This window comes from Gopherus evgoodei, chromosome 1 (genome assembly GCF_007399415.2).
Source record: "Gopherus evgoodei ecotype Sinaloan lineage chromosome 1, rGopEvg1_v1.p, whole genome shotgun sequence".
In the NCBI taxonomy this organism is placed as follows: Eukaryota; Metazoa; Chordata; order Testudines; family Testudinidae; genus Gopherus; species Gopherus evgoodei.
The window spans coordinates 280,444,500-280,472,001 of NC_044322.1; the positions used below are offsets into that span (position 1 = coordinate 280,444,500).

The 27,502-nt window shown below is 42.2% G+C and overlaps 1 protein-coding gene across 1 annotated transcript in view; it reads right to left on the reverse strand.

The window, feature by feature from the left end:
* The window catches only part of CFAP54 (cilia and flagella associated protein 54), a 226,138-nt gene that overhangs the window by 6,376 nt on the left and 192,260 nt on the right, over window positions 1-27,502 (reverse strand). The window contains 4 exon segments of the mRNA XM_030548506.1: window positions 4,202-4,279; window positions 6,002-6,170; window positions 7,004-7,110; window positions 7,881-8,066. Of these exon segments, the coding sequence (XP_030404366.1) occupies window positions 4,202-4,279; window positions 6,002-6,170; window positions 7,004-7,110; window positions 7,881-8,066 (540 nt within the window).

The window sequence follows — 27,502 nt, forward strand, 5'->3', positions numbered from 1 at the left end:
ATGATCTGGCAGAGCATGAGGGCCTCATAGGAGTGATGTCTGGGCCCAGGTCTAATGCTGGTTGTAGTGATTTCTCCATGAGGAGACATTTTAACTGAATTTCCCGGTCTTTTCTGGCTCTGACTACCAGGCTGGGGCAGTGGGAACATTTTTGTGGGACGAGTCCCTCTCCCAGACAGTGAATGCACTGCAGGTGGCTGTCTGGTACTGGGAAGGCAACCATGCAAGAAACACACCTCTTAAACCTGGGTGATCTGGACATAATTGTGAGGGGGAAAAAAGTTTGCTGGGCAGGAAGTGGAGAAACGAAAACCTAAACTATGAAATAACTGTAAAGGTAAAGTTAAAACAAATTTGTAAACATTTTTTAGATAGAGGAAAAGAGAAGGAAAAGAAGAAAATACTAACGACGCTACGACTAACAGGTAAGGCACTATCTACTGAGGGAACAGGATAAGCAGGCTCTTGCGGATTCCATCCCAGACCAAAGGCTGCAGAGAAGGAACTGGGGGCAGTTGGACAGCACAGCACAGCACTATATATACATCCTCTGAGACGGGGAAGGTGCACATGTGTGGTCCAATGACACTGCTGATGAAGATCTCCGATCCCAAGTGCAGGGGACACTGCCACGCCTACACCTGGAGCACCCATAGGTATATCACTCAAAGAAGAACCATTAAGCTTCCATCAGGCAGACTTGAGGGAAAAAAATGTCCTCATCAGTCTATCAACAGTTGATTAGACTTTATACTAATGTTTTGGCATCTACTATCACACTAGTTGCACCCAGGCCAGCTTCTCCTCACAAAACACCAAGGTTTACAAATAAACTGAAAAAAAATGGAGAGGTAGGAAATCCCTAGAGGGCTAGTGGCTGAATTGTCATACTGAGTCTGACCGACCAACAGATCTTTTTAACATGGTATGCTATATCTGTTTTTATTTAATGCAGTGTTGGTGTAGCCATGTTGGTCCCAGAATATTAGAGAGACAAAGTGGGTTAGGCAATATCTTTTATTGGACCAACTTCTGTTGGTGAGACAGACAAGCTTTCAAGCTACACAGAGCTCTTCGTCAGGTCTGGGAAACATACTCGAGGTGTCACAGCTAAGTACAAGGTGGAAAAGATTGTATAGCATAAGTAGTTAACAGATATTTCAAGGGACCATTCAAGGTCACGTGGTCTGTCAACATCTCTCCAGTCACAGGGGAAACAAAAAGCTGGGGGTCAGGGGTTTAGTGGATTACAGAGTGTTGTAATAAGCCATGAATCCAGTGTCTCTGTTCAGTCCACGATTTTTAGTGTTCAGTAAAGTTATCAATTTTAGCTCCCAAGCTCATCTTTTGAAGGTATTGTGCAGGTTTCCTTTGAGATGAAGACCGAGAGGTCAGATATAGAATGATTGCTTTGTGAAAAGCATTCACTCATAGGCGATTTGGTATTTTTGTCTTTTATCATTTTTATGTGAGAGTTCATTCGGGAGCATAGTGATTGTCTGGTTTCACCCACATAGTTGTTGTTGGCAATGGTGAGCTGGAGCCGGTTCGCAGGAACTGATTGTTAAATTTAGAAGTCCTTTTAGAACCGGTTGTCTCAGCCCCCGAGCACCCTGGCTCTGGCCCAGCCTCCAGCACGCCCGGCCCGGCCTCCAGAGCAGTAAGGGGGCAGGGAGGGGGTGTTGGAAGAGGGCAGGGGAGTTTTGGGGGGGGATAGGGGTCGGGGCAGTCAGAGGGCAGGGAACAGGGGGATTGAATGGGGGAAAGGGTCCCAGGGAGGCAGTCAGGAAGGAGCAGGGGTTGGAGGGGGTGGTGGGGGGCAGTCAGGGGTAAGGATTCTGGGGCAATCAGGGGACAGAGAGAAGGGGTGGTTGGATGGGGCAGGGATTCTGAGGGGGCATCAGGAATGAGAGGAGGGGTTGGATGGGGCAGCAGGGGGCAGTCAGGGGACAGGGAAGGGAGGTGGATGGGGCAGGGGTCCCGGGGGGGAAAGAATGTGGGGGGTTAAATAGGGCAGGAGTCCGGGGGGGGAGAATGACCCCCTCCTGGGGTGAGGAGGAGGGAACCGGTTGTTAATTTTTTGGCAGCTCATCACTGGTTATTGGGATATTTAGTGCACTGAATGAGATTCACAACATGTTGTGATAGGCATGTGTAGAACCCTTGGATCTTGAAAGGTGTCTAATGGGGAGTGTTGATCATTGCAGCAGTGAAGATATGCCTACAGGTTTTGTATCAGTTGTTCTGACAGAGTCTGGTCAACATCCTGGACCCCACGATCAGCTTCAGACAGACAACTACATACAAGAAACCCACAGATAACTACACCTAACTTCACAGATCCAGTAAACACCCCGAACACACCAAGAAATCTGTTATCTACAGCTAGGAACTCAGATACCACAGAACATACTCCAAGTAGAAAGTCTAGGATATATATCTGTAATGGGGGAGGGTCCCAGAGCTTGGGCTGCAGCCCAAGCCCGAAAGTGTACATTGCAGTTAAACAGCCCCTTAGCCTGAGTCAGCTGGCATGAGCCAGCTGTGGGTGTCTAATTGCAGTATAGATGTACCTTCTGAGTACATTTCCCAGATCTAATGAAGAGCTTGGTATAAGCTCAAATGTTTCTCTCTCTCACTTACAGAAGCTGGTCCAATAAAAGATATTACCTCACTGCCCTTGTTTTTATTTAAGACAGTCTTTCTACAGACTTAGAAACCGATAGTGAAGTCACAATCACTCTTTGGATGCATCCAAGAGAAACTGAATTCTGATCACAAGTGGAGCAACAACCTGAGTACAATGTCATGGACCAAATAAATGTACCAATCCAGCTCCCAAAAAAGTTAAAAGTAAGAGCCAAAAAGGACAGAAGGAAAGCCCAAGTGACTGGAGGGTCCAAAGCTAGATGTAGGGATACATTAGTCATTACATTAAAAAGTGCAGGGAATCTGGTGGAGCCTATGCAAAGGATGTAGCTCTTGGCAAAGGTGAAGGGAAAAATTAGACAAATCTACTGTGAGCAGTTTTAGTTTTCTGTTGTATGTGGAAGGAAGTGTTTGTAGCCCAAACAATGAAGATATAAAGTTTATAATCATGCTATTGTGTAGGCCTGAGACCTGATGAAACACCCGCTTCCCCCTGCCCCATATTAAACCAGCCATGGGTGAAACTCAGGGAGTTCACCTCTAACACTGAAGACCAAAAAAAAAGAAGAATGTTCTGCTGCTGATAAAGCACGCCCATCTCAGGAATGTCCCTAATGAAAGTTATAACTACCAAGGTTGTAAAGACGCTGAGAAATTAGGGAGGATACAGAAAGAGACTGAATAAATGGTCAGATAAGCTCTGACTAGTGTTTTAATGCTGACCATCTGCATAAACAGAGAGGTCACAAGTAAATTTATCTTTCATGCCTAAATTGTAAATGTAAAAACTGAGCAGGAAGGAGGACACAGACACCAGTGTGTAATTGGTTAAATTTTTGTTATTTAGGAGTGTGGGATAATGTGATAGGTTTAGTAAATGTAAAGGAGGTAGCTAGTTTTACCTATATAATGTACATGAAAAACAATGCTCTTTGGGTACCATTTCCAGACTGCAGTTAAACATCAAGCTCCCAGAACTCTGACCCCTCTATATGACCATGACATGCAGAGGCATCTCTGGGAACCCCCAGATTAGTGGATCCTCAATGGCCATTGGGTGAAATTTGTCTATGTATTGGGAGTGGTGAGCATAAGAGATTTGCTTGGTATATATATTCTCTGTGTGTTGCTAATAAATAGGTGTTTAGAGCACAGCTATTTAAGACTCTTTCACTGGGAAAAGCTTCTACAGACCCATAGAGCCCTGAGCCCTGTGAGTAGGAGTGGGAACTTAAATTGACCAGGTTTCTTCCTGAGCCCTATTGGTAAGGATAGGTACCCTACACCCTGAGCTCTTGGAAGGAAAGGATGGGAGTGCCTAAATTGATTGAGTCAACCCGTGAGCCTTGGGTAGGGTATAGGCGGGGTGCCCTAAATTGAGCAGGTAACAATCGTGTACATCAGTGCTCTTTTGCTTGTACAAATCTCTATTAAAAACCAATAATGTAGGAAAGAAAGGAAGACATTAATTGATATTATCTCTATTTTAGTTTGATCAAAGAGTTTTAGCCTTGAAGAAAAAGAGGGATTTTTTAAAAACAGAATATCATACCTCAGTTAATGGAGAGGACAGATCTGGAACAACACACAGCAAAGCTTTTATTTCACACAAACATTGTTTAAGCATTTCCTAATGATAACAAAATAGGAAAAATCAATGCTGAATTTAACGTTTTCTGCTATGAATTATTAGATAGGAATTTTAAAAATTCTTATTTGATGCCTCACAATTATGGGGTTATTTGTTGTTTTGACAGAATTCCAAGTGTGGGAATGTTTATGTTCCATTTTTTAGTACTGTAGAGAAGTGATGCTCAGACATCCTTAAATTTATAAAGTACCAGACTTATAGTATCTACAATAAATTCCTGCTGATCTTTTCTATAGCAACTCAAGGGCCCAATCCTGCAGTCCTTACTCAGGCAAAACACCAATTGACTTCAGGAATGAGTAGAGCCATCCCTAGGGGAGTGCGGGGCCCGGGCCAACACCTCCACACATCCCCTCACCGCCCCCATTCCACCCCTTCCCCAAGCCCCCGTCCTGCCTCTTTCTGGCTTCCGCCCCCTCCCCCAAACAACGCCGGGAGGTGGAGCGGAACAGGGCAGGCTGGCGCCAGGTTGCTCATTGCTGCTGGCGCCAGGCCCTCTGCTAACCCCCCAGGCCACCCTGGATCCCACATCCGAAAGCACAGGGCCCCACAAACCACAGAGCTGTTGCTCCTGTCCATCCTATGGATGGAACAGCTCTGGGAATGAGCCCCCAGTAAGTGTACTTCTGCCACACATTTATGGAAGACAGAGTTAAGCAGATAGGCAAAAAGATATTTGTGTACATGTAACATACAAAAGAAATGCCACAACCAATCAGCATTCCAGACTGTGGTTTTCAGATCACTGACTTATTTACTAATGAAAGTTTGAACAAAAACCTTCAGCTAATCAGAAGCAGTCACTGAAGGACAGCTCTGTCTACCTTCTAAAAACACTGTATTCTGTGATTGGCTGAAATATCATTTGTTCTCCAAGCCAGTCAGAATACAGCTTTTCAATAATGGCACAGTGAGCAATTGTTACTGCTTCACAGCACTCATCAAGCAAAATGACAGCATCTACATCATTAATCATTTCATATAATAGATATAGAGAGAACACTGTCACATGATAAATGTCTCCCACTTTGAAAATAAACGCCTACTTTTCTTCGGCATTTATCAAGCAGCAGTTACGCTGCAGCAATATTCTATTCCATTGACATTATCTCAAAGAGACCACATGGAAATTCTGAAATTGCCTCTTTTGTATTCATTTATTTATGTCACAGAGACATATTCAGCCTTGCTAATAAAAGAGCATGGTGGGATAGAGAAAATGAAAAGAAATTCCTTGCCAGTTTTAGCCCTACTCAGTTATTGGAAGGTTCTCTTTTTAGAATCGAAACACTGCCCACTCTGCACTGAAGATGTATATGCTATTTTGTCAAAAGAGCTTTTGTATTGATCTTCATATTAGTATAATTCCATGGCCAACATTTTCAAATACAGATCACTAAAAAAGTTAGGTGCTTACAGTCGTATTTAGACATATGAGAATGTGGCCTTTATTTTCAGGGAAGCTGAGCATATTTTATATTTTTAAAGTGCCAGGCACACCTGACAAGAAAGGAAAAAAGTTACAAACTTAAAAGATTAGGTGAGGTGGGTGAAAATGTTTCAACCTTCATTGATGTAATTGAAGGAGGTCTCAGTTTTTGTCTTTTCTTCCAACATTCCCATTTCCTCCAAAAATAAACATCTAACACATCACACTATCAGATGTATTTAGAATCCTGAGCATAATTTATCCTCACTTACTTCTATTTTTTCATCCAGTTCCACCTTTGCAAGATTAATTTTGGACTTTGTTGAAGGCATTCGTCTCTGTCTTTCACTTTGTTCTTGTAAAGGAAAACTTGTAGATGACTGCACCAAAATTTCAATTTGCTGTTTCACATTAGACAATTTTTCATGTAAGGAAATAATTCTAAAAAAGAATAATGTTGTATCTGTTACAAAATGCAACTATACATTTGGCAATGCTTTAATGGTACTTTTATTTCCATACATAAACAAATTGAATTGAGTTGTTTCTCACACAGTTTTACTATGATGGTTTCTTTCTTTTCAAGCCTGATCCTGCAGTTTTGCACAAGCCAAACTTTCACTGAAGACAATGGAAATATGAGATGTGAAGGAATGCAGTACTAGGCACTTTGTGATTTAAAAGAACCACAACAGAAATGGTAAGAAGAAACATACTTCAAAAATAATATTTTCTCCTTTGTGCCATTGTCATTCTGTTGCCTTTGTTGCTATGTTGTGTGTTTTGTATGCCAAAACACATCAATTTAATTTAACAATTTGATGATCTGGGCTGGATTTGAAATAATACATAAAATATTGCTATAGTTTGTATAACAAAATTAGGAAGTTTCTGAATTTTGATGGGCAGTGATACCTTTCACCTACAAGACTATTCCCTTCACAATGTTCTCCAGTGCTTCCGCCAGTCCAATTCTGCATCACTCAAACAATACTGCTTCTATTACTTTCCTTGGGAGTCTATCCACACTTTGATATATCTCAAAGTGTACTGATATTCAGCCTAAAATTTATTTTACCCAATTTTATCTCATTACTCCTAGCTATTACCCCTTGTAGCACCCTACACAACTGATCTCCACCCTTATTATTATAGCCTTCAAATATTAAGCTATATTTCTGAGCAGTCACTTGATCAAGACACAAATTATGCATACAGTAGACATTACACATGTTATAGCATGTAGTAATATAACAAGGTCTGTGATTAATTACCTAGTCAGTGGAATCCACAAGTGACCAGAAAACACATTGGCTGAATTGAAAGTCTTGATGCTGACAATCTTGACATACTTTGTATTGTAAGCATAAAGCAGCAAAACCTGTAAAGAAATGGGAATATGTAAGGTATAAGCCAGTACTAGTATTTCAGACATAAAGTATTTCAATAACAATATACAAACTAATATCTCTGTTGACTTCAGTGGGACTATTCATGTGAATAAAGTTAAGCCCCTATGGAAAAAGTGTTTGCAGATTCAGGACCTTAGATTGTCAACTCTTTGGGGGCAGGAGTTGTTTCTTTCTATATTTTTTTTTGTACAGCATCCAGATTATTGTAGGTTTTACCACTAAGTAAGTAAATAATTTCTGTGGGTCTGAAAGATTCTCACAGGGCATGACCACCCCAAATGCACCCCTACTTCCTAACCCCATTCAACCACACATTCCAAAACCCACAAAGTCTTCACCTCATGCAAACTGAACAGAGGGCTTCTATTGAATGTGGATTAGGGGACATGATACTATTGAAGCTTCTTCCTTGCCCCAGTGTGTGTGTCAGTCATTTTATTATATCAAAGTATTATGGTCCACATAGCAAGCACAATCACCCAGTCTATGGAGTAATACCAACAAGATGAGTTAGGAGGTAAACCTTAATCCTAGCTGAATTAATTTTCTTTTGTAGTTGATCATCTATTGCTAAGAAATAGATTAAGATTTTTTGTTGCATACACAGGCAATTACACGTGTTTGGCATCATGCACTGTATGTATATATGATTTATACAAGTTTCAAGTACTGCACTTAAATGCACTTTGTTATTTTTAATAAAAAGCTCCAATGCAACTCTTTCATTTTGAAATTATACCATAGTCTCCATATCTTTTGTTGATTTCTCCAGAGATGGAATGTACCACTGAATGCAAAGTTCCTTGTTTGGAGCAATCGTTGCCCTGTTGTCTAGCTGAATGTCTGTGTCTGTGCAAAAAGAAACAGTGGAGGCTATTCTCACTGTGGACATCTTATGTGGGGCTCCAAGAATTTCTAGAGACATCTGAAAAACAAATATAAACCAAAATAAAGATTTATTATTTTTTTCCCCAATATAAAATTAACTTGGCTAGCAGTTAGTTTTAGACCAGTGGTTTTCCACCTGGAGTGGGTGGACCCCTGGGGGTCCCCAGACTATGCTTAAGATCTCCAAAGGGGTCCACACCATCATTTAAAATTTTTTTAAGGGTCCACAAATGTAAAATGATTGAAAACCACTGCAACACTATCTACAATCTTCACTGTCTTTTTAGTCCCATTATAACATCCACTGCTGTATAAATATACTACTTTTATATAGTTATTCAAGTAAATATGCAGCTTTAAAAGAAGTCATGCCCATTTTGCTCAGTTGAGCTTTTTTAAGAGTTCATACGGTGAGATTTTTTTTGTCATGAATAAACTGAAGAGTTTTTAAAAGTGAAGTAATTAAAATCTGTACTTCCAAGCTCCTGATGGTTTGTCCTTCTTGCTAAAAATTATTTGACATGCTGATCATGTGGAAATCCAATGCTGAGATACTCAATCCACTTCCATATATGTTAACAACTACAGTAGTGACTTCACTGCTTGGCCACAAAAAATGGTCTGATATTGGATCCTTGGCCATGCAGATCCAAAGGATAAAAACACCCTGGCACAATAAGCACCCATGACATACCCACAATGTTTTCTTGGCAAAATAAAGCAGACTTTGTCCCTGTGGGTACCCCACACTATACATGGTTCCTCAGTATCTCTTGGTGCTCTGGCTGTGTCCATGAACTCATCACCATCCACAATACAAGGCTCTGACTAAGACACTTTTGAACGCTCAATGCCTGAATAAACCTTTTTTATACACATATACACATATTAACATGGAGATGCAACAAAATCACAAGAATATTCTAATATGGGCCTGGGAATAGGGATTTAGTTTCTGATATTTTTATGATTTTGCAATATCTGGTCTATGTTGTACAGTTTAATAAAGGATTTATAGAAATTTCTTTTTATAGTCTATATTTCTAATGTACCACACAGGACTGTGTGGCATATTTTGTTTTTAATTGTATAACATCATCTGTTGTTGTTTACATCACATTGAACCTTTCAGAAGAACAATGACACAGCTCTGCCTGTCAGACTGGAGGGTTGCTGGACTACAGACATTGGTATTTATCAACTCAACTTTCTCAAAATCCTGTAAACAACAAACTACTGTCTTACATACTTCTTGTCCTACATACGGTTACAGAGTGATATAAAATGTAAGCATGAAAAATTCAAAAAAGGTACACAATTTTATTTGAGCATTTTTTGAAATTTTGACGTAATTTGTTTGGATTCTTTGTTCAACAGAGGAGAAAAAAGCTTCAATTGATTAAAAAAGTTATACAGACATGCATAAGTGATGAGATCCTGAATATAATAATGATCCTTTCAATAAGTCATCTACCTATTTGTAGTGAAAAAAAACGCTAAGGTTTAAGTATCAAATTACAGGAACAATTTTTTTAAAATAATGCATACAACCTACTGAATGATTAACTCTTCTAAAATGTTGTTATAAAAATCAATGAAGCTTTGAGCTGATAAAAAAAAATCAAACAATTTTATGCTTGTTAGCTGTCTACAACAGTGAAACTAATACATGATTATGTTGCTTGCACCCATCATGAACATAACAGTGGTCTCTGGAGCTGATTATTCTAGGACAGTGTAATACTAATTATATCAAAAGAAGAGCAGACTGAGTAAAATAATTTTTGATACATGATGGCTGATATAAAGATCACATACCATATAGACATACACCTCTACCCCACTATAACGCAACCCGATATAACATGGGTTCGCATATAGCGCGGTAGCAGCGGGGTTCCGGCGGTGCTTTAAAGAGTCCAGGGCTCTGGCTGTTGCAGGGAGCCCGGGCCCTTTAAATCACCGCCGGAACCCTGCTGCCATTACCCCGGGGCTGCAGCAGTGGGGCTCCGCCAGTGATTTAAAGGGCCTGGGCTCCCTGCAGCTGGAGCCCCAGGCTCTTTGAATCACCGCTGCAGCCCGGTCACTGCTACCCCAATATAACGGTGTTTCACCTATAACGTGGTAGAGATTTTTGGCTCCCCATGACTGCGTTACATCGGGGTAGAGGTGTAGTTTATTCAGTGGCACAATTAGCTCTTCATTGCTGGGAACTCAGTAATGATATGCCATCTTACATTACAGAAAGTTCACCCACTCTAAAGAGCTACTTTCATAAAAGCAGTTTAAGTCAGATGGGTAAGAACACATTTTTGCAGGATTATATGAAAACATTGAAGAATGGACAGTAAAATTAACCATAAAGAATAACCTGTTGTTTTAATGTTAAAATGGTAATTGTTATTCCTGTTCAGGTGAGGAGTAGGATGGGAAGAAAATAATGCTTAACTTTAAATTGAACCTTCAGCGACTAACATCAATATATATGGCATCTTTCAGAGTAGCAGCTGTGTTAGTCTGTATCTGCAAAAAGAAAGGAGTACTTGTGGCACCTTAGAGACTAACATCTGAAGAAGTGGGATTTAGCCCACAAAAGCTTATGCTGAAATAAATTTGTTAGTCTCTAAGGTGCCAAAAGTACTCCTGTTCTTTTTGTGTATATATGGCATCGTTACTGTAGACCCTACACTTCCAACTGTTGAAACTTGTTGTGAATGATATAATATGAGTATATAGTTTGACAAAGTTCCTCCTCTACCTTGGTGCGTCCTGCGCTTAGAGGCAGATTTGCTTGCCTCAGGGATTCACAGAAGCCCTCAGTTTGGCCACTCTTCTTAGTGGCTCAAACCTGCCGTCCACTCAGTTATCCTCATTACTGGCTAGCATGGGGGAAACAGAGAACAATCCCCACAGTCTCTGTGTCCCACCTAGTGGGTCAGGGAAAGGCCAGATCCCTTTCAGTTTAGACCTTCCCTTCTCATGTTTCTCACAGATCAGATCAACTCCTCCTGTGTCTGATCAGAAGTTGGGGGGACGGGGAGAACCCGGGTCCACCCTCTACACCAGGTTCCAGCCCAGAGCCCTGTGGATAGCAGCTGTCTACAATGTTCCCTGTATCAGCTGTGTGACAGCTACAACTCCCTGGGCTACTTCACCATGGCCTTCCCCCAGCACCGTTTTTATCCTCACAACAAGATCTTCCTCCTGAAGCATGATCATGCTTGAACTCTTCACTCCTCCAGCAGCCCATCTTCTCACTCCCTGCTCCTTGCACGCCCCCCTTACTAACAATGGGAGGTCCTTTTTAAACCAGGTGTCCTGACTAGCCTGCCTGCCTTAATTAATTCTAGAAAGTTCTTAATTGGCTCCAGGTGTCTTGATTAGCTTGTCTGTCTTAATTGGTTCTAGCAGGTTCCTGATTGCTCTAGGGCAGCCCCTGCTCTGGTCACTCAGGGAACAGAAAATTGTTCATCTAGTGACCAGTATATTTGCCTTCTACCAGACTCCTGTACCTCGCTGGTGTGGGTCTGTCACCAGGGCCGTCCTTAGGCATAGGCAACATAGGCAGCTGCGTAGGGCACCTGAAAATTTGGGGCACCACTGGGTCTTAGTGTCCACCCACTTGTTTTCCTATCCTTGTTCTGACCCTTCCTGCAGCCTCCCACAGATGGCTGCTCTAGTCTGGTGAGTCTTCCTTGGGAGGGAATCTAGTAGTTAAAAGTGAAAAAACCTCCAGCCTGCCAGACCTATTAGCACAACATTGAAACTGTTAAAGAGACATTCAAGGGGTAATAAAGCCATTTAACAGGCATTTGCCAACCCCAAGGTATATACTGACAGGTTTCAGAGTGGTAGTCCTGTTAGTCTGTATCAGCAAAAACAAGGACGAGTCCTTGTGTCACCTCAAAGACTAACAAATTATTTGGGCATAAGCTTTTGTGGACTAGAACCTATTTCATCTGATGTCCATGAAAGCTTATGCCCAAATAAATTTTTATACTGTCAGTTTCTGACTTTACTGACAAAAACAGTTGTGCGTTAATGTAATATTTACACAGAACATGTCAGTCTACAGGACCTTAGTTTAAAATTTGCTTTAAAAATATTTCATTAGTGAGCTGGTGAAGATTATAAAATCACATTTCTAAAAAATGCTTGCATAGAGTTTTAGATGCACAATCATCTTTAGCCTTAAATGCGTGGATCTTCAGACATACAGTTTTTTAAATAAATCTTTCAAAAGACCTCCCTTATCTAAAATACACATTTTAATTACTATAGTTAAAAAAAAAAGCGCTTCCAAGTCTTCCTGTCCATCCCTTCACCACCTCTCCCCCCATTTCCCACTGAAGAGAGCCCTTAAAGGGACAACAGTCCTTCCCTTCCAGATAGCTGGACAAAGTTTCCCTTTCTTTACTTCTGACTATCTGACGAACTAGTTTTAAAAGAGCCCGCCAGCAAAATCAGTACCTTAGTAAGACAAAATCCTTGTTATACCTAAAATCTTTGGAAACATATTTTTTTAAAGTTGGTGAAATTTCATAACCATGTCTCTTGTTATGGAGATCACACAAAGTAAATTACTGTTCCCTTTTTCTAAAAGCAATGAACATTGTAATGAACACACTAAACCTCTCTGATTAATTTAAAAGAATGTCTTTGTTTCAGTGAGTTAAATATGTAATAATCTGGAATGCTGGCTTAAGATTTGAGTACATTTAAAATATAAATTCAATTTAGAAATACTGAATAAGAAAATGTAAAACAGAGAAGAGCGGCATCATGTATTCCATTATATGTAATGTTGTATTCAGCAGGACAGCTGACTCACCCTTACTATGAAGTTTTTGCAAATAAATCTCTGACAAACTTCAGAGCATATCAAAAAACCTGTGACTGACATTTTTTATTCCCAAATTTTAGTGCTTTTAATTAGGTACTTTCTTCATGTCCATTCTGCATGAGGGAGAGGGCATGGAAGTCTCTGCGGGGAACTGTGACTCTGGCCTGGTCCACACTACGCAGTTAAATCGATTTAAACAGCATTAAATCGATTTAACGCTATATTAACACTGTACCCGTCCAAACTACAACACACTTTAAATCGATTTTAAGGGCTCTTAAAATCGATTTCTGTACTCCTCCCCAACGAGAGGAGTAATGCTAAAATCGATATTACTATATCGATTTAGGGTTAGTGGGGACAGAAATCGAAGTTATTGGCCTCATCATTTTACAGTAGCTACCCACAGTGCACTGCTCCAGAAATCGACGCTAGCCTCGGACCATGGACACAAACCACCGAATTAATGTGCCCTAGTGTGGATGCATAAAATCGATTTTATAATATCGGTTTTATAAAACCGGTTTTAGTTATTTCGATTTTATGCTGTAGTGTAGACGTAGCCTCTCCGCCACCATGAGGCAGGCCGGGCATCTCATTATCCTTTGCTGTCAAGTCCTTCCTCCCCCTCCCCCACCAGGCTGTGAGCTTGGGCTGCCATCCGGGACAGGGGCACCAGTTTAATAATACTGCGTAGGGCCCCATAAATCCTAAGGATGGCCCTGTCTGTCACAATAGCTTTATTTAGGTTTGAGGCTTGGAATTTTTTTTAATCAACTATACAAAAACAATCTCCAATTTGCATCTCAAACAAGGGGAAACACTTGTAGGGAAAAGCTCGACCCAGCTTGACGAATAAACACCTCAAAGAGTTTATTAGGAGTAAGCAAAAGACCTACAGTGAATGGAAGAAGGGATTGATCAGCAAGGAAAGCTACATTTTGGAGGCTTAAAAAATGTAGAAATAAAATGACAGTAGCTAAAAGTCAAGCTGAATTATCTCATGTCAAGGAAAGTAAATAACAAGAGGATTTTTAGTTATATAAATACAAAGAAAATAAGGAAGGATGAGGCTGGGACTCTATGCAGTGTGGATAGGAAGGGGATTATACATAATCTAGGTATAGCCGAAAATCTAAATGAATGTGTTGCCTTTGTTTTCAGTAAAGATGATAATATGGAACACAGGCATGACTACAACACGGCTGATGAAAATGAGTATATAGAAATGGAAATTACCACATGTGACTTGGAAGGAAAATTTAAAGAGCTTAATGTGCTCAAACTGGGGGTGGGGGTGTACTGTATCATTTCCATCCCAGAATACTGAAGGAACTGGCACATGAAATTGCTAGTCCAGTAGCAAGGATATTTAATAAATCTATCTATTCGTGGGCAATACCATATGGACAATAGCTAACACTGTACTTATATTTAAGAAAGGGGGGAGGGAAGAAGTGATCTGGGCAATTACAGACCTGTTAGTCTGACCTCAGTAGTATGCAAGGTTTTAGAGCAAATTGTGAAGGAAAGAATAATTAAGTTCATGGAGGTAAATGGTAATGGGGATGTAATGCAACATGGGTTTACCAAAGGTAAATTATGCTAGGCTAACCTGACTTCCTTCTTTGAGAAAATAACTGATTTATTAGATAAGGGAAATGCAGTAGATCTAATCTACTTGGACTGAAGTAAAACATCTGACACTCTACTACATGGGAAATTACTAGCTAAATTGGAGAAGATGGGGATTGGTACAAGAAGGTGTAAGGTAGATAAGGAACTGGCTAAAGTGGAGAAGGCAACAGGTTGTGCTGAAAGGTGAAGAGGGAGATTACTAGTGAAGCTCCTCAAGATCAGTCTTGGGACCAACTTTATTCAATATTTTTTATTACTGACTGTCATAACCTATTCCCAGATTTGGACCTTAGCGTCCAAAATATGGGGGCTAGCATTAAAACCTCCAAGCTTAGTTACCAGCTTCGACCTGGTAAAGCTGCCACCACCCAAAAAATTAGAGTGTTTTGGGGCACTCTGGTCCACCCAAAAGCCTTCCCTGGGGACCCCAAGATCCAAATTCCTTGAGTCTCACAACAAAGGGGAATAAACCATTTCCCTTCCCTTCTCCCTTCCAGGTGTTCCCTCCCTGGGTTCCTGGAGAGATACACAGAAGCAAGCTCCGTGAATCTAAACAGAGGGACGCCACCCTCCCTGTTTCCAGTCCTGGAAACACAAGTACTTCCCTCTTCACCCAGAAGGAATGCAAAGTCAGGCTAGTAAATCTAACACACACAGATTTCCCCCTGACTTCTTCCTCCCACCAATTCCCTGGTGAGCTACAGACTCAATTCCCTGGAGTTCCCCACTAAAGAAAAACTCCAACAGGTCTTAAAAAGAAAGCTTTATGTAAAAAGAAAGAAAAATACATAAAAATGGTCTCTCTGCATTAAGGTGACAAATACAGGGTCAATTGCTTAAAAGAAATATGAATAAACAGCCTTATTCAAAAGAATACAATTTAACACATTCCAGCAAATACACACATGTAAATACAAAATAAAAACCCTATAAATTACTATTTTATCTTTTGTACTTACAACTGGGAAACAGATTAGAAAAGCAGGAGGCAGAAAAAAATCCTCTCATAGCCGAGAGAGTACAGGCAGAAGACAAAGAACTCACACACAAACTTCCCTCCACCCAGGTTTGAAAAAGTCTTGTTTCCTGATTGGTCCTCTGGTCAGGTGTTTCAGGTTACTCCTTTCCAGGTGAAAGAGACATTAACCCTTAGCTATCTGTTTATGACACGCCCCCCAAATTGCAGACAGTGGGGAAGCTCACTGGCGGCGATTTCCTCCTAGAACTTTAAAATAAACAGATTAATACAACACATGCACCTTTTTACATATACTACTAAGTATATAACCAACAGACTTTTACATTTTAAGAAAACTTTTTAATTACTGGATTCTGGGAAACTCTCATGGGAGAGTGCATCAGCTACTTTGTTAGAAGCTCCTGAGATGTGCTGAATTTCAAAATCAAAATTTTGGAGAGCTAAACTCCAACGAAGAAGTTTCTTGTTGTTCCCCTTGGCAGTATGAAGCCACTTTAGCGCAGCATGGTCAGTTTGTAGCTGGAACCGTCGTCCCCAAATGTATGGGCGTAGCTTTTCCAGGGCGTACACAATGGCATAGCATTCCTTTTCACTGACTGATCAGTGACTTTCCCTCTCAGACAGTTTCTTGCTGAGAAACACGACAGGATGGAAGTTGTGATCCGTTGCTTCCTGCATGAGAACTGCTCCTATACCACGCTCAGATGCATCCGTGGTTACGAGGAATGGCTTGTCAAAGTCCGGGGCCCTGAGCACAGGGTCAGACATGAGCGTTGCCTTAAGTTGGGTAAAGGCCTTTTGACACTCATCAGTCCACTTAACTGCATTTGGCTGGGTCTTTTTGGTCAGGTCGGTCAGTGGGGCAGCGATTTGGCTGTAGTGTGGTACAAATCGCCTGTAGTACCCGGCCAAGCCTAAGAAGGATTGGACCTGTTTCTTTGACCTTGGGACAGGCCATTTTTGGATAACATCCACCTTGGCCTGTAGGAGGTTTATGGTTCCTCGACCCACCTGGTGCCCCAGGTAAGTCACTCTGTTTTGGCCTATTTGACACTTTTTGGTTTTAACAGTTAGTCCGGCCTGCCTGATGCGCTCAAAGACCTTTTCCAGGTGTAGTAGGTGTTCGGGCCAGGAGTCTGAAAAAATGGCCACATCATCGAGGTAGGCAACTGCGTATTGTCCCAGTCCTGCTAGTAGACCATCTACCAGCCTCTGGAAGGTGGCGGGTGCATTTCGAAGGCCGAAAGGAAGGACATTAAATTCATACACCCCCGCATGGGTGACGAATGCTGACCTTTCCTTGGCAGGTTCATCTAGCGGTACTTGCCAGTACCCCTTGGTTAAGTCTATTGTAGAGATGAACTGGGCACGTCCCAACTTCTCCAATAGCTCATCGGTGCATGGCATTGGATAGTTGTCCGGACGAGTTACTTCACTGAGCTTACGGTAATCCACGCAAAAGCATATTTCCCCATCTGGTTTGGGTACCAGAACCACTGGAGATGCCCATACACTGGTAGATAAGCGGCTTATACCCATCTGTAGCATGTTCTGGATCTCCCGTTCTATAGCAGCTTGGGCATGAGGAGACACCCGGTAGGGTGGGGTTCTAATGGGGTGAGCATTACCTGTGTCAATGGAGTGGTATGCCCGTTCAGTCCATCCTGGGGTGGCTGAGAACAATGGGGCAAAGCTAGTGCACAGCTCCTTGATTTGTCGCCGCTGCACATGTTCCAGGGTGGTTGAGAGGTTCACCTCTTCCACACCACCGTCTTTTTTCCCTTCATAGTAGACACCGTCAGGCCACTCAGCATCATCTCCCTGGACTGTAAACTGACAAATCTGTAAGTCTCTGGAATAGAAAGGCTTGAGAGAATTAACATGGTACACTCTGGGCTTTAGTGAGGAATTGGGAAATGCTATGAGGTAGTTCACAGTTCCCAGGCGCTCTTGGACCGTGAATGGCCCTTCCCATGATGCTTTCATCTTATGGGCCTGTTGCGCCTTCAAGACCATAACCTGGTCTCCTACCTTGAAGGAACGTTCTCTGGTATGTTTGTCATACCAGGCCTTTTGCTCTTCCTGAGCATCCTTTAGGTTTTCTTTAGAAAGGGCTAAAGAGTGTCGGAGGGTGTTTTGTAGGTTGCTTACAAAGTCCAGAATGTTAATTCCTGGAGAAGGCGTAAACCCCTCCCATTGCTGCTTCACCAACTGTAATGGCCCCTTAACCTTGTGACTATACACAAGTTCAAACGGTGAAAACCCTAAACTGGGATGTGGTACAGCCCTGTAGGCAAACAGCAACTGCTGCAACATTAGGTCCCAATTATTGGAGTGTTTGTTGACAAATTTACATATCATGGCCCCCAAAGTTCCATTAAACCTTTCCACCAGGCCATTGGTTTGATGGTGGTACGGGGTGGCAACCAAGTGGTTCACCCCATGAGTTTCCCACAGTTCTTTCATGGTGCCTGCCAGGAAATTAGATCCTGAATCTGTAAGGATGTCGGAGGGCCAACCTACCCTGGCAAAAATGTCTGTTAGGGCGTGACACACACTGTTAGCCCTGGTGTTGCCTAGAGCTACTGCTTCCGGCCATCGGGTAGCAAAGTCCACGAAAGTCAGTACGTACTGCTTTCCTCTGGGCATCTTTTTTGGGAAAGGACCCAGAATATCCACAGCTACTCGCTGAAATGGGACCTCAATTATGGGGAGTGGCTGGAGACGGGCCTTGACCTGGTCTTGGGGCTTTCCCACTCTTTGGCATACCTCACAAGACCAGACATACTTGGCAATGTCCTTGCCCATCCCCTCCCAGTGGAAGGACTTCCCCAACCGGTCCTTGGTTCTGTTCACCCCAGCATGGCCACTGGGATGATCATGGGCTAAGCTTTAGAGCTTCCCCCGGTACTTAGTTGGAACCACCAACTGTTTTTGCAGCTGCCATTCTTCCTGGTGTCCACCAGAAAGAATCTCCTTGTATAAAAGTCCTTGGTCTATAATAAAGCGGGATCGATTAGAAGAGCTGAGAGGCGGTGGGGTGCTCCGTGCTGCCGCCCATGCTTTCTGAAGGTTGTCATCTGCTTCCTGCTCAGTCTGGAACTGTTCCCTTGAGGCTGGGGTCACCAGTTCTTCCTCAGACTGGGGACTTGGGCTTGGTCCCTCTGGAAGCGATGTAGGTGATGGGGTTGTTTCCGTTGCTGGTGAACCGCTCTCCGCTGGTGCACCAGGGGGTATTTCAGGCTCTGGCTGAGCCTTTTGGGTATGATGGCTGTCTGTTGCTTCTGCCAATTTTGGCTCGCTGGTGCCCTCTGGCGTTGAGTTTGAAGATGTGGTTGCAATTGCTGGTGCTGGTTGCTGTTCCAGTTCCGGGCCTGGGACTGGAGGTGCTGTGGCTGTTTCAGTGGTTGGCATGGAATCCGGGTCCACTACCTCTGTCTGGGTCTCTGGTAACACAGACGGGGGGTCTGTGGACGGCTCAGGAACAGAAATGGGTCTGGAAGCTTGCCTGGTTTGGCTACGTGTAACCATTCCCACTCTCTTGGCCCGCTTCACCTGGTTGGCCAAATCTTCCCCCAGTAGCATGGGGATGGGATAGTTGTCATAGACTGCAAAAGTCCACATTCCTGACCAGCCTTTGTACTGGACAGGCAGTTCAGCTGTAGGCAAGTCTACAGCTTGTGACATGAAGGGGTAAATTGTCACTTTGGCCTTTGGGTTGATGAATTTGGGGTCTACGAAGGATTGGTGGATAGCTGACACTTGTGCCCCCGTGTCTCTCCACGCAGTAACCTTCTTTCCACCCACTCTCAAATTTTCCCTTCGCTCCAAGGGTATTTGAGAGGCATCTGGGCCTGGGGATCTTTGGTGTGATGGTGGTGTAATGAACTGCACTCGGTTGGCAGTCTTTGGGCAGTTGGCCTTGATATGTCCCAGTTCATTACACTTAAACCATCTTCCATCTGACGGGTCACTGGGTCGAGGTGGGTTACTGGAGACTGGTGAGATGGAAGAATAGGGCATCTGTGGCTTTACTGGGGTTATATGTGGGGTCTTTGGCTGTCCTCGGTTGTAGGGTTTATGGTCGGTGTGCCCCCTGGGGTATTCGTTCCCCTTGACAGTAGCTTTCTTGCTTTCTGCTACTTCCATCCATCTGGCTCCAATCTCCCCTGCCTCGGTGAGATTTTTGGGTTTTCCATCTTGTATGTACTGTGTTATGTCCTCAGGAACACCATCCAAGAACTGCTCCATTTGTATGAGGAGGTGCAGTTCTTCCAAGGATTTAACACTGTGTCCTGATATCCAGGCCTCATAATTTTTCCCAACGTAGTAGGCGTGTTTGGGAAATGACACATCTGGTTTCCACTTTTGGGTTCTGGAACGCCGACGGACATGATCCGGGGTTATCCCCATTCTGTATCTGGCCTTGGTTTGAAAAAGTTTATAGTCGTTCATTTGCTCCTTAGGCATTTCAGCCGCCACCTCTGCTAAAGGTCCACTGAGCTGTGGCCTCAATTCTACCATGTACTGGTCTTCAGGGATGCTGTACCCAAGACAGGCTCTTTCAAAATTTTCCAAGAAGGCCTCAGTGTCATCACCTGCCTTGTAGGTGGGAAATTTCCTGTGCTGTGGAACAAGTACTGGCGAAGGGTTGTTAGGATTGGCTGGGTGTTGTTGCTTAGCCTTTTCTAATTCCATGGCCTGTTGGTGGGCGTCCCTCTGGAGTTCCCACTCTTTCTCTTTTAATTCCAGCTGTTTTTGGTGGTCTTCATCTTTGGCTGCTTCCTCTCTTTTGTAGGCTGCCTCTCTTTCTCTTAGTTCCATCTCTTTTTGTTTTATTTCTAGTTCCTGTATTTTTTTTCCAACTCTCGCCTGTGCTCTGCGTCTTTGATTTGTTCTTCGGCCTCCATTTTTGTCTTGTTAGGCATGGTTCCTGTTTGCTTGTGTTGGGGTGCCCTCCGGTGTTTATCTTCTGAACTGCAGGTTCTCTGTTGCCTCCTGGGGTCTGCCTAGCAACAGTGCCTTTTTCCCTTTCTTCCTCTAGCTAATCGTTTAAATGTAAAGTAAACCAGAAAAACCACTTTATTTGCATGTGTATAGTGCTGGTATTTGACTCCTAATGGGAGTGCTATTGTGTGACAAAAGACCTATAATAGTTCCTTAATGGTTCCTTGCTTAATATGCAAGCCAGAAACTGCAAGAGAGAGCAGAGAAAAAAAATTCTCTCTGGTTCCTTTTAAAAACAAACTGTTTCTCTCTGCTTAAAAGCCCTAGCAGAGAAAAAGAAAATAATATTTGTACTGGCTTCTGGATTCTATCTTTCCCACAATGCTGCACACCATATCGTAACCTATTCCCAGATTTGGACCTTAGCGTCCAAAATATGGGGGTTAGCATTAAAACCTCCAAGCTTAGATACCAGCTTGGACCTGGTAAAGCTGCCACCACCCAAAAAATTAGAGTGTTTTGGGGCACTCTGGTCCACCCAAAAACCTTCCCTGTGGACCCCAAGACCCAAATTCCTTGAGTCTCACAACAAAGGGGAATAAACCATTTCCCTTCCCTTCTCCCTTCCAAGTGTTCCCTCCCTGGGTTCCTGGAGAGATACACAGAAGCAAGCTCCATGAATCTAAACAGAGGGACGCCACCCTCCCTGTTTCCAGTCCTGGAAACACAAGTACTTCCCTCTTCACCCAGAGGGAATGCAAAGTCAGGCTAGTAAATCTAACACACACAGATTTCCCCCTGACTTCTTCCTCCCACCAATTCCCTGGTGAGCTACAGACTCAATTCCCTGGAGTTCCCCACTAAAGAAAAACTCCAACAGGTCTTAAAAAGAAAGTTTTATGTAAAAAGAAAGAAAAATACATAAAAATGGTCTCTCTGTATTAAGGTGACAAATACAGGGTCAATTGCTTAAAAGAAACATGAATAAACAGCCTTATTCAAAAGAATGCAATTTAACACATTCCAGCAAATACACACATGTAAATACAAAATAAAAACCCTATAAATTACTATTTTATCTTTTGTACTTACAACTGGGAAACAGAAGATTAGAAAAGCAGGAGGCAGAAAAAAATCCTCTCATAGCCGAGAGAGTACAGGCAGAAGACAAAGAACTCACACACAAACTTCCCTCCACCCAGATTTGAAAAAGTCTTGTTTCCTGATTGGTCCTCTGGTCAGGTGTTTCAGGTTACTCCTTTCCAGGTGAAAGAGACATTAACCCTTAGCTATCTGTTTATGACACTGACCTTGGCACAAATATAACTGTGTGCTAAATTTACTGATGATACTAAGTTGAGAGGCATCACCAATGCAGAAGATGATCAGAATATTACATGGGAAAATCCTGATGACCTTAAAGGGATGAAATTCAATATTACAAAGTGCAAAGTCATGGATTTAGAGTCTTATAATAAGAATTTCTGCTGCAAGCTGGGGTTCATCGTTTGGAAGTGACAGAGATGGAGAGAGACCTAGATATGTTGATACATCACAAGATGACTACAAGCCACGAGTGTTACAAGGCTCTGAAAAAGCAAATGGAATCCTAGGATGTATCAGAGGAGGCATTTCCAGAAGAGATAGAGAAGTCTTAATGCCACTGTACAAAACACTGATTAGATCTCATGTGGAATACAGTGTAAAAATTCTGGTCAGGTGCAGAGAAGAGATACTAGGATGACTGGAGGCATGGAGGGACTCTTATGAGAGGAGATTCACAGATTTTAAGGCCAGAAGGAACCATTGTGATTATCTAGTCTGACCTCCTGCATATCACAGGCCACAGAACCTCACCCACCCTTTTCTGAAATAGACCCATACCTCTGGCTGAGCTACTGAAGTGCTCAAAACTTGATTTAAAGACTTAAAAGTTACAGAGAATTCACCATTTATTCTAGTTCAAACCAGCAAGTGACCAGTGCCCCATGTTGCAGAGGAAGATGAGCACCTCCCCCTCCTCCCGATTTCTGCCAATCTGACCTGGGGGAAATTCTTTCTCAATCCCAAATATATCGATCAGTTAGACCCTGAGCAAGTGGGCAAGATCCAGCAGCCAGAGACCCTTTTTTTCTGGAAAAGAATTCTCTGTAGTAACTCAGAGCCCTGCACATCTAGTGTCCAATCTCTGGCCAGCATGGAGATATTGCTGATAGCAGTCACATATGCCATTAGAGGCAACCTCATCATACATCTCCTCCATAAACATATCAAGCTCAGTCTTGAAACAAGTTAGGTTTTTTGCCCCCCAATACTCTCCTTGGGAGGCTGTTCCTGAGCTTCACTCCTATGTTGGTTAGAAATCTTTGTCTAATTTCAAGCCTAAACATGTTAATGGGCAGTTTCTATCCATTTGTTCTTGTGCTAACATTGGCCCTTAACTTAAATAACTCCTCTCCCTCCCTGACAGCAATCATATCTTCCCTCAGCCTTCTTTTGGTTAGGCTAAACAAGCCACGCTCTTTAAGTCTCCTCTCATAAGGTAAGTTTTCCATTCCTCTGAGCGTCCTAGTAGCCCTTCTCTCAACCTGTTCTAGTCTGAGTTCATCTTTATTAAACATGGGAGACCAGAATTTCACTCAGTATTCCAGATGCCTTGTATAATAGTAATAACTCTTCTCTGTCTCTACTGAAAATATTTCACCTGATGCATCCTATGGTTGCACTGGCTTTTATCACAGGTGCATCACATTGACGGCTCATAATTGCCCTGTGGTTGACCAATACACCTGTCTTTCTCTTCCTCTGTCACTTCTAACTGATACATTCCCAGTTTATAGCAGAAAATTTTGTTGTTAGTCCCTACGTTCAAAGTGCACGGTTATGACTTGTGTTGTTGCACTGTATATGATTTTATGAAAATACGCTAATGAGTGTGAATATAATGTAACTGGAATATGATTTATGCAAAAGGTCTCCTGTAAGGTATCATTACAAAGCCTATAATTTACTGAGTGTGGTCATCATATTTGTATGAATGTATCATTCTTGTATCTGAAACTAGAAATATGAACTATAACTCTGAAGGCCTATTGTAATTAGGCGAAGTGTGGGCCATTAATGGAGGTTTGGAATCTTGATGGCTCCCATCAACCATGAAAATTGACTGTGGATGGCTCTGTTTGCTTGCAGGCCTTCCTGTGTGTCAGGCTGGGAGGAATGAAGGCTTGAAGTCTTACAGTGACATGTGATCATGTCACCTGGTATTGAAATCCATCTTAAACCTGGGACTTTTCCATTTAGAAGGAGGGGTGGGGACCCAGAGAGACAAAAGATTCCAACCTTGTGGCAAAGCTATATAAGGAGGTGGAACAGAACAAAAGTGGCTGCAATCATGAGAAATCCCCTAGCTACCACCTGAGCTGGAACAAGGACTGTACCAGGGGAAAGGATTGTGCCCAGACTAGGAGGTGTCCCGTCTGTGATAGAAGCTTATTGAAACATCTGAGGTGAGGTTTTATCTGCATTCAGTTTTCATACTGTACTAGGCTTAGACTTGTGTGTTCTGTTTTATTTTATTTTACTTGGTAATTCACTTTGTTCTGTCTGTTATTACTTGGAACCACTTAAATCCTACTTTTTGTATTTAATAAAATCACTTTTTACTGATTAATTAACCCAGAGTATGTATTAATACCTTGGGGGGGGGAACAGCTGTGCATCTCTATCTCTCAGTGTTACAGAGGGCAGACAATTAATGAGTTTATCCTATATAAACTTTATACAGGGTAAAATGGATTTATTTGGAGTTTGGATCCCATTGGGAGCTGGGCACCTGAGTGTTGGAGACAGGAACACTTCTTAAGCTGTTTTCAGTTAAGCCTGCAGCCTTTGGGGAATGTTGTTCAGACCTCAGTCTGTGTTTCTAGCAGGCTAGCATGTCTGACTCAAACCAGGCAGGGAACTGAAGTCGGGGAAAAATGGGCTCAGAGGTAGTCTCGGCACATCAGGTGCCAGTCCCAGAGGGGGTTTCTGTGATCCAACCTGTCACATGACTATTAAATATCATTCCATTTCTGTTACTCCAGTTTTCAAGGTCTTCCAAATCTTCTTGTATGATATTCCGGTCCTCCTCCATATTGGCAATACCTCCCAACTTTGTGTCATCCGCAAATTTTATTAGCACACTCCTACATTTTGTGCCAAGGTCATTAATGAAAATGTTAAATAAGACTGATCCCAAAATCAATCCTTGAGGAACTCCACTAGTAACCACCTGCCAACCTGACTGTTCATCTTTCAGTATGATAGGTTAAGGTCTCCTAACGAGTTCCTTCCCCACCTTTCAGTTGTCATATTAATCCCCATCTTCTCCAATTTAACTAACAATTTTCTATGTGGAACTGTATCAAATGCTTTACTGAAATCCAGGTAAACTAGATTTACTGCGTTTCCTTTGTCTAGAAAATCTTATCTTCTCAGAGAAAGAGATCAGGCTGGTCTGGCATGATCTATTGTTTGTAAAACCATGTTGTATTTTATCCCAACTACCTCTATGTCTTTAATTACTATCTTTCAAAATTTGTTCTAAGACCTTGCATACAACTGAGGTCAAACTAGCAGGCCTGTCATTTTCCAGATCACCTTTTCCCCCCTTTCTTAAATATAGGTATTATATTTGCAATTCTCCAATCCTGGGATATGTCCCCCAAGTTTATGGATTCATGAAAAATCCTTGCTCTTGGTCTTAATATTTCATAAGTCAGTGCCTTTAATATTCTTGGATGGAGATTATCTGGGCCCTCTGATTTTGTCCCATTAAGTTGTTTGGGTTTTGCTTCAGCTTTCACCTTGGATGTGGTAATTTCTACTTCCACACTCTTGCTCCCATCAGACACCCTGCCATTGCCCCTTATTAAAAATCAAGGCAAAGTATTTGTTTAGGTGTTGACCCATACCTAAATTATCTTTAATCTCCACCCCATCCTCAGTGTTTAGTGGTCCCACTTCTTTACTTGTTTTCTTTTTATTTACATAGCTACAGAACCTTGTACTATTGGTTTTAATTTCCTTTGCAATATCCAGTTCTGCTTAGCTTTTGGTAGTTCTCACTTTATCCCACACTTTCTGATCTCCAAGAGTTAGCTTTCCTTGCTGATCCATCCCTTCCTCCATTCCTTGTAGGCCTTCTGCTTTCTCTTAATCTGTTGAGATGCTTGTTCATCCAGTTTGGTCTGCAACACTTCCCTACGAGTTTCTTCCCCTTGCTTTGGATGCAGGCTTCAGATAGTTTCTGCAACTTTGACTTACAGTAATTTCAAGTTTCTTCATATTCAGATGCTTGAGTTCTTCAGTTCAGCAAACTTCCCTAATTCCCTTATTTTATTAAAGTTTCTTTTGCAATCATGGAACCTAGTTCAAGACCTATTTTTGTTTCTCCTGGAAGAGCTTAGCTTATTTAAATTAGAAAATAGAAGGCTTAGAGAGGGTATATGATTGCTCTCATCAGGCGGGTGGGGTTGGGGAATAAACACCGGGGAGGGCTATTTAAGCTACAGGACAATGTAGACACACGACCAAATTGATATAAACTGGCCATAAACAAATTCATAACGGAAATCAGAAAGGTACTAATCATCAAAGGAGTGAGGTTCTAGAATATCCTCACAATAGGAGTTGTGGGGAGAAAAAACTAGATTAGTTTTAAGAGAGAGATGGATAAATGTATGAGTGGGATTGTATGATGGAGTTGTTTGTGATGGTGGAAGACAGGGCTCAACAGACCTGGGGGGCGGTCTCTTGCAATTCATATATTATGTTCTTAAAAGTTTATGTTTCAGGGCTTCTGCTGGCCTCCTGTAGGGTTCAAGAAAGGACCCCCGCAATGTATTCTTGGATGGTTTTGTTTGGTCTACTTCCTCTAAAGCATCAGAGATAGTCATGTGAGATGGGATACTGATGGGCGGGCCAGGGCTACAAAGAGGCATTGAGCATTCTCTCTCTCAGATGCTTGGCTGGCTGATTCTTGCTCACATGCTCAGAGTCTAACTGGTCACTGTACGTGGGGTTGGGAAGGAATTTTCCCTTAGATTAGACTGGCAGTGACTTTGGGGTTTTTTTTCTCCTTTCTCTGCAGCATGTTGCACAGCTCACCCACTGAGATAATCTGTGTATATTTCACTTATCAATTCCCTTCCATTGCAAGGACCTTGGGCATTGGTATATGTCGGCCCCTCCCATGCTCTGCCTGTTTCACATAATAGTTTAGGCTCCTGTGGACCGTAATACTTTAGATTTAGTGTGTGGGTGCTGGGTTTGTGTTGGTGGCCTCTGATATGCAGGAGATCAGAGTAGATGATCTGATGGTCACTTCTGGCCTTAAACTCTATGACTGTGAGATCTGGAGTGGACTAACTGCCATGTTTGTTTGCCACCTTTCAGTCCTGAAAGGACTGACTCTAAAACTACCAACTCAGCTGGTCTAATATGCATATTTACAATTGTAACACACCTTTAAAAATAAGTTAAATCTGGAGCTAAACACCTCTGCAGTGTCCTCTTTAGACTAATAAATAGAATTAATTTTTTGAAGAAAATGTTTCATAATATTTTATGTAACCTATAGCATATATACAAAACATACAATTCTGACAGGATAGAAGGTTTTTACAATCTGAATATGTGGTATCTTTGGTGTGATTCATGGGGATTTGACCAAGGGATAAGGCAAAAGTATTGGTCTTCTATCAAATAACACTGACATTTTCATTTAAAATAACGTTGTTAAATTGCTACTATTTTTCATGCTACAGACACAATGTACATTGGATGTAATTCACTCCTGTGCAGAGGATCAGCACAAAAGCCGGTGCAAAAATTAAAATCTTGAAATAAAATAAAATCTTGAATAGGACTTAAGTGTTGCATGGGCTTTGTGCTAGCCCTGTGCACTGGTGTGAATTTCATCCTTCTAGAAGAGCTGGTAAGAAACAGAATATTTGGAGAGTCCACGAAGCTATCCTTGAATGATGAGTGAAAGGCATGTCATGCAAGCATGACAGGGAAA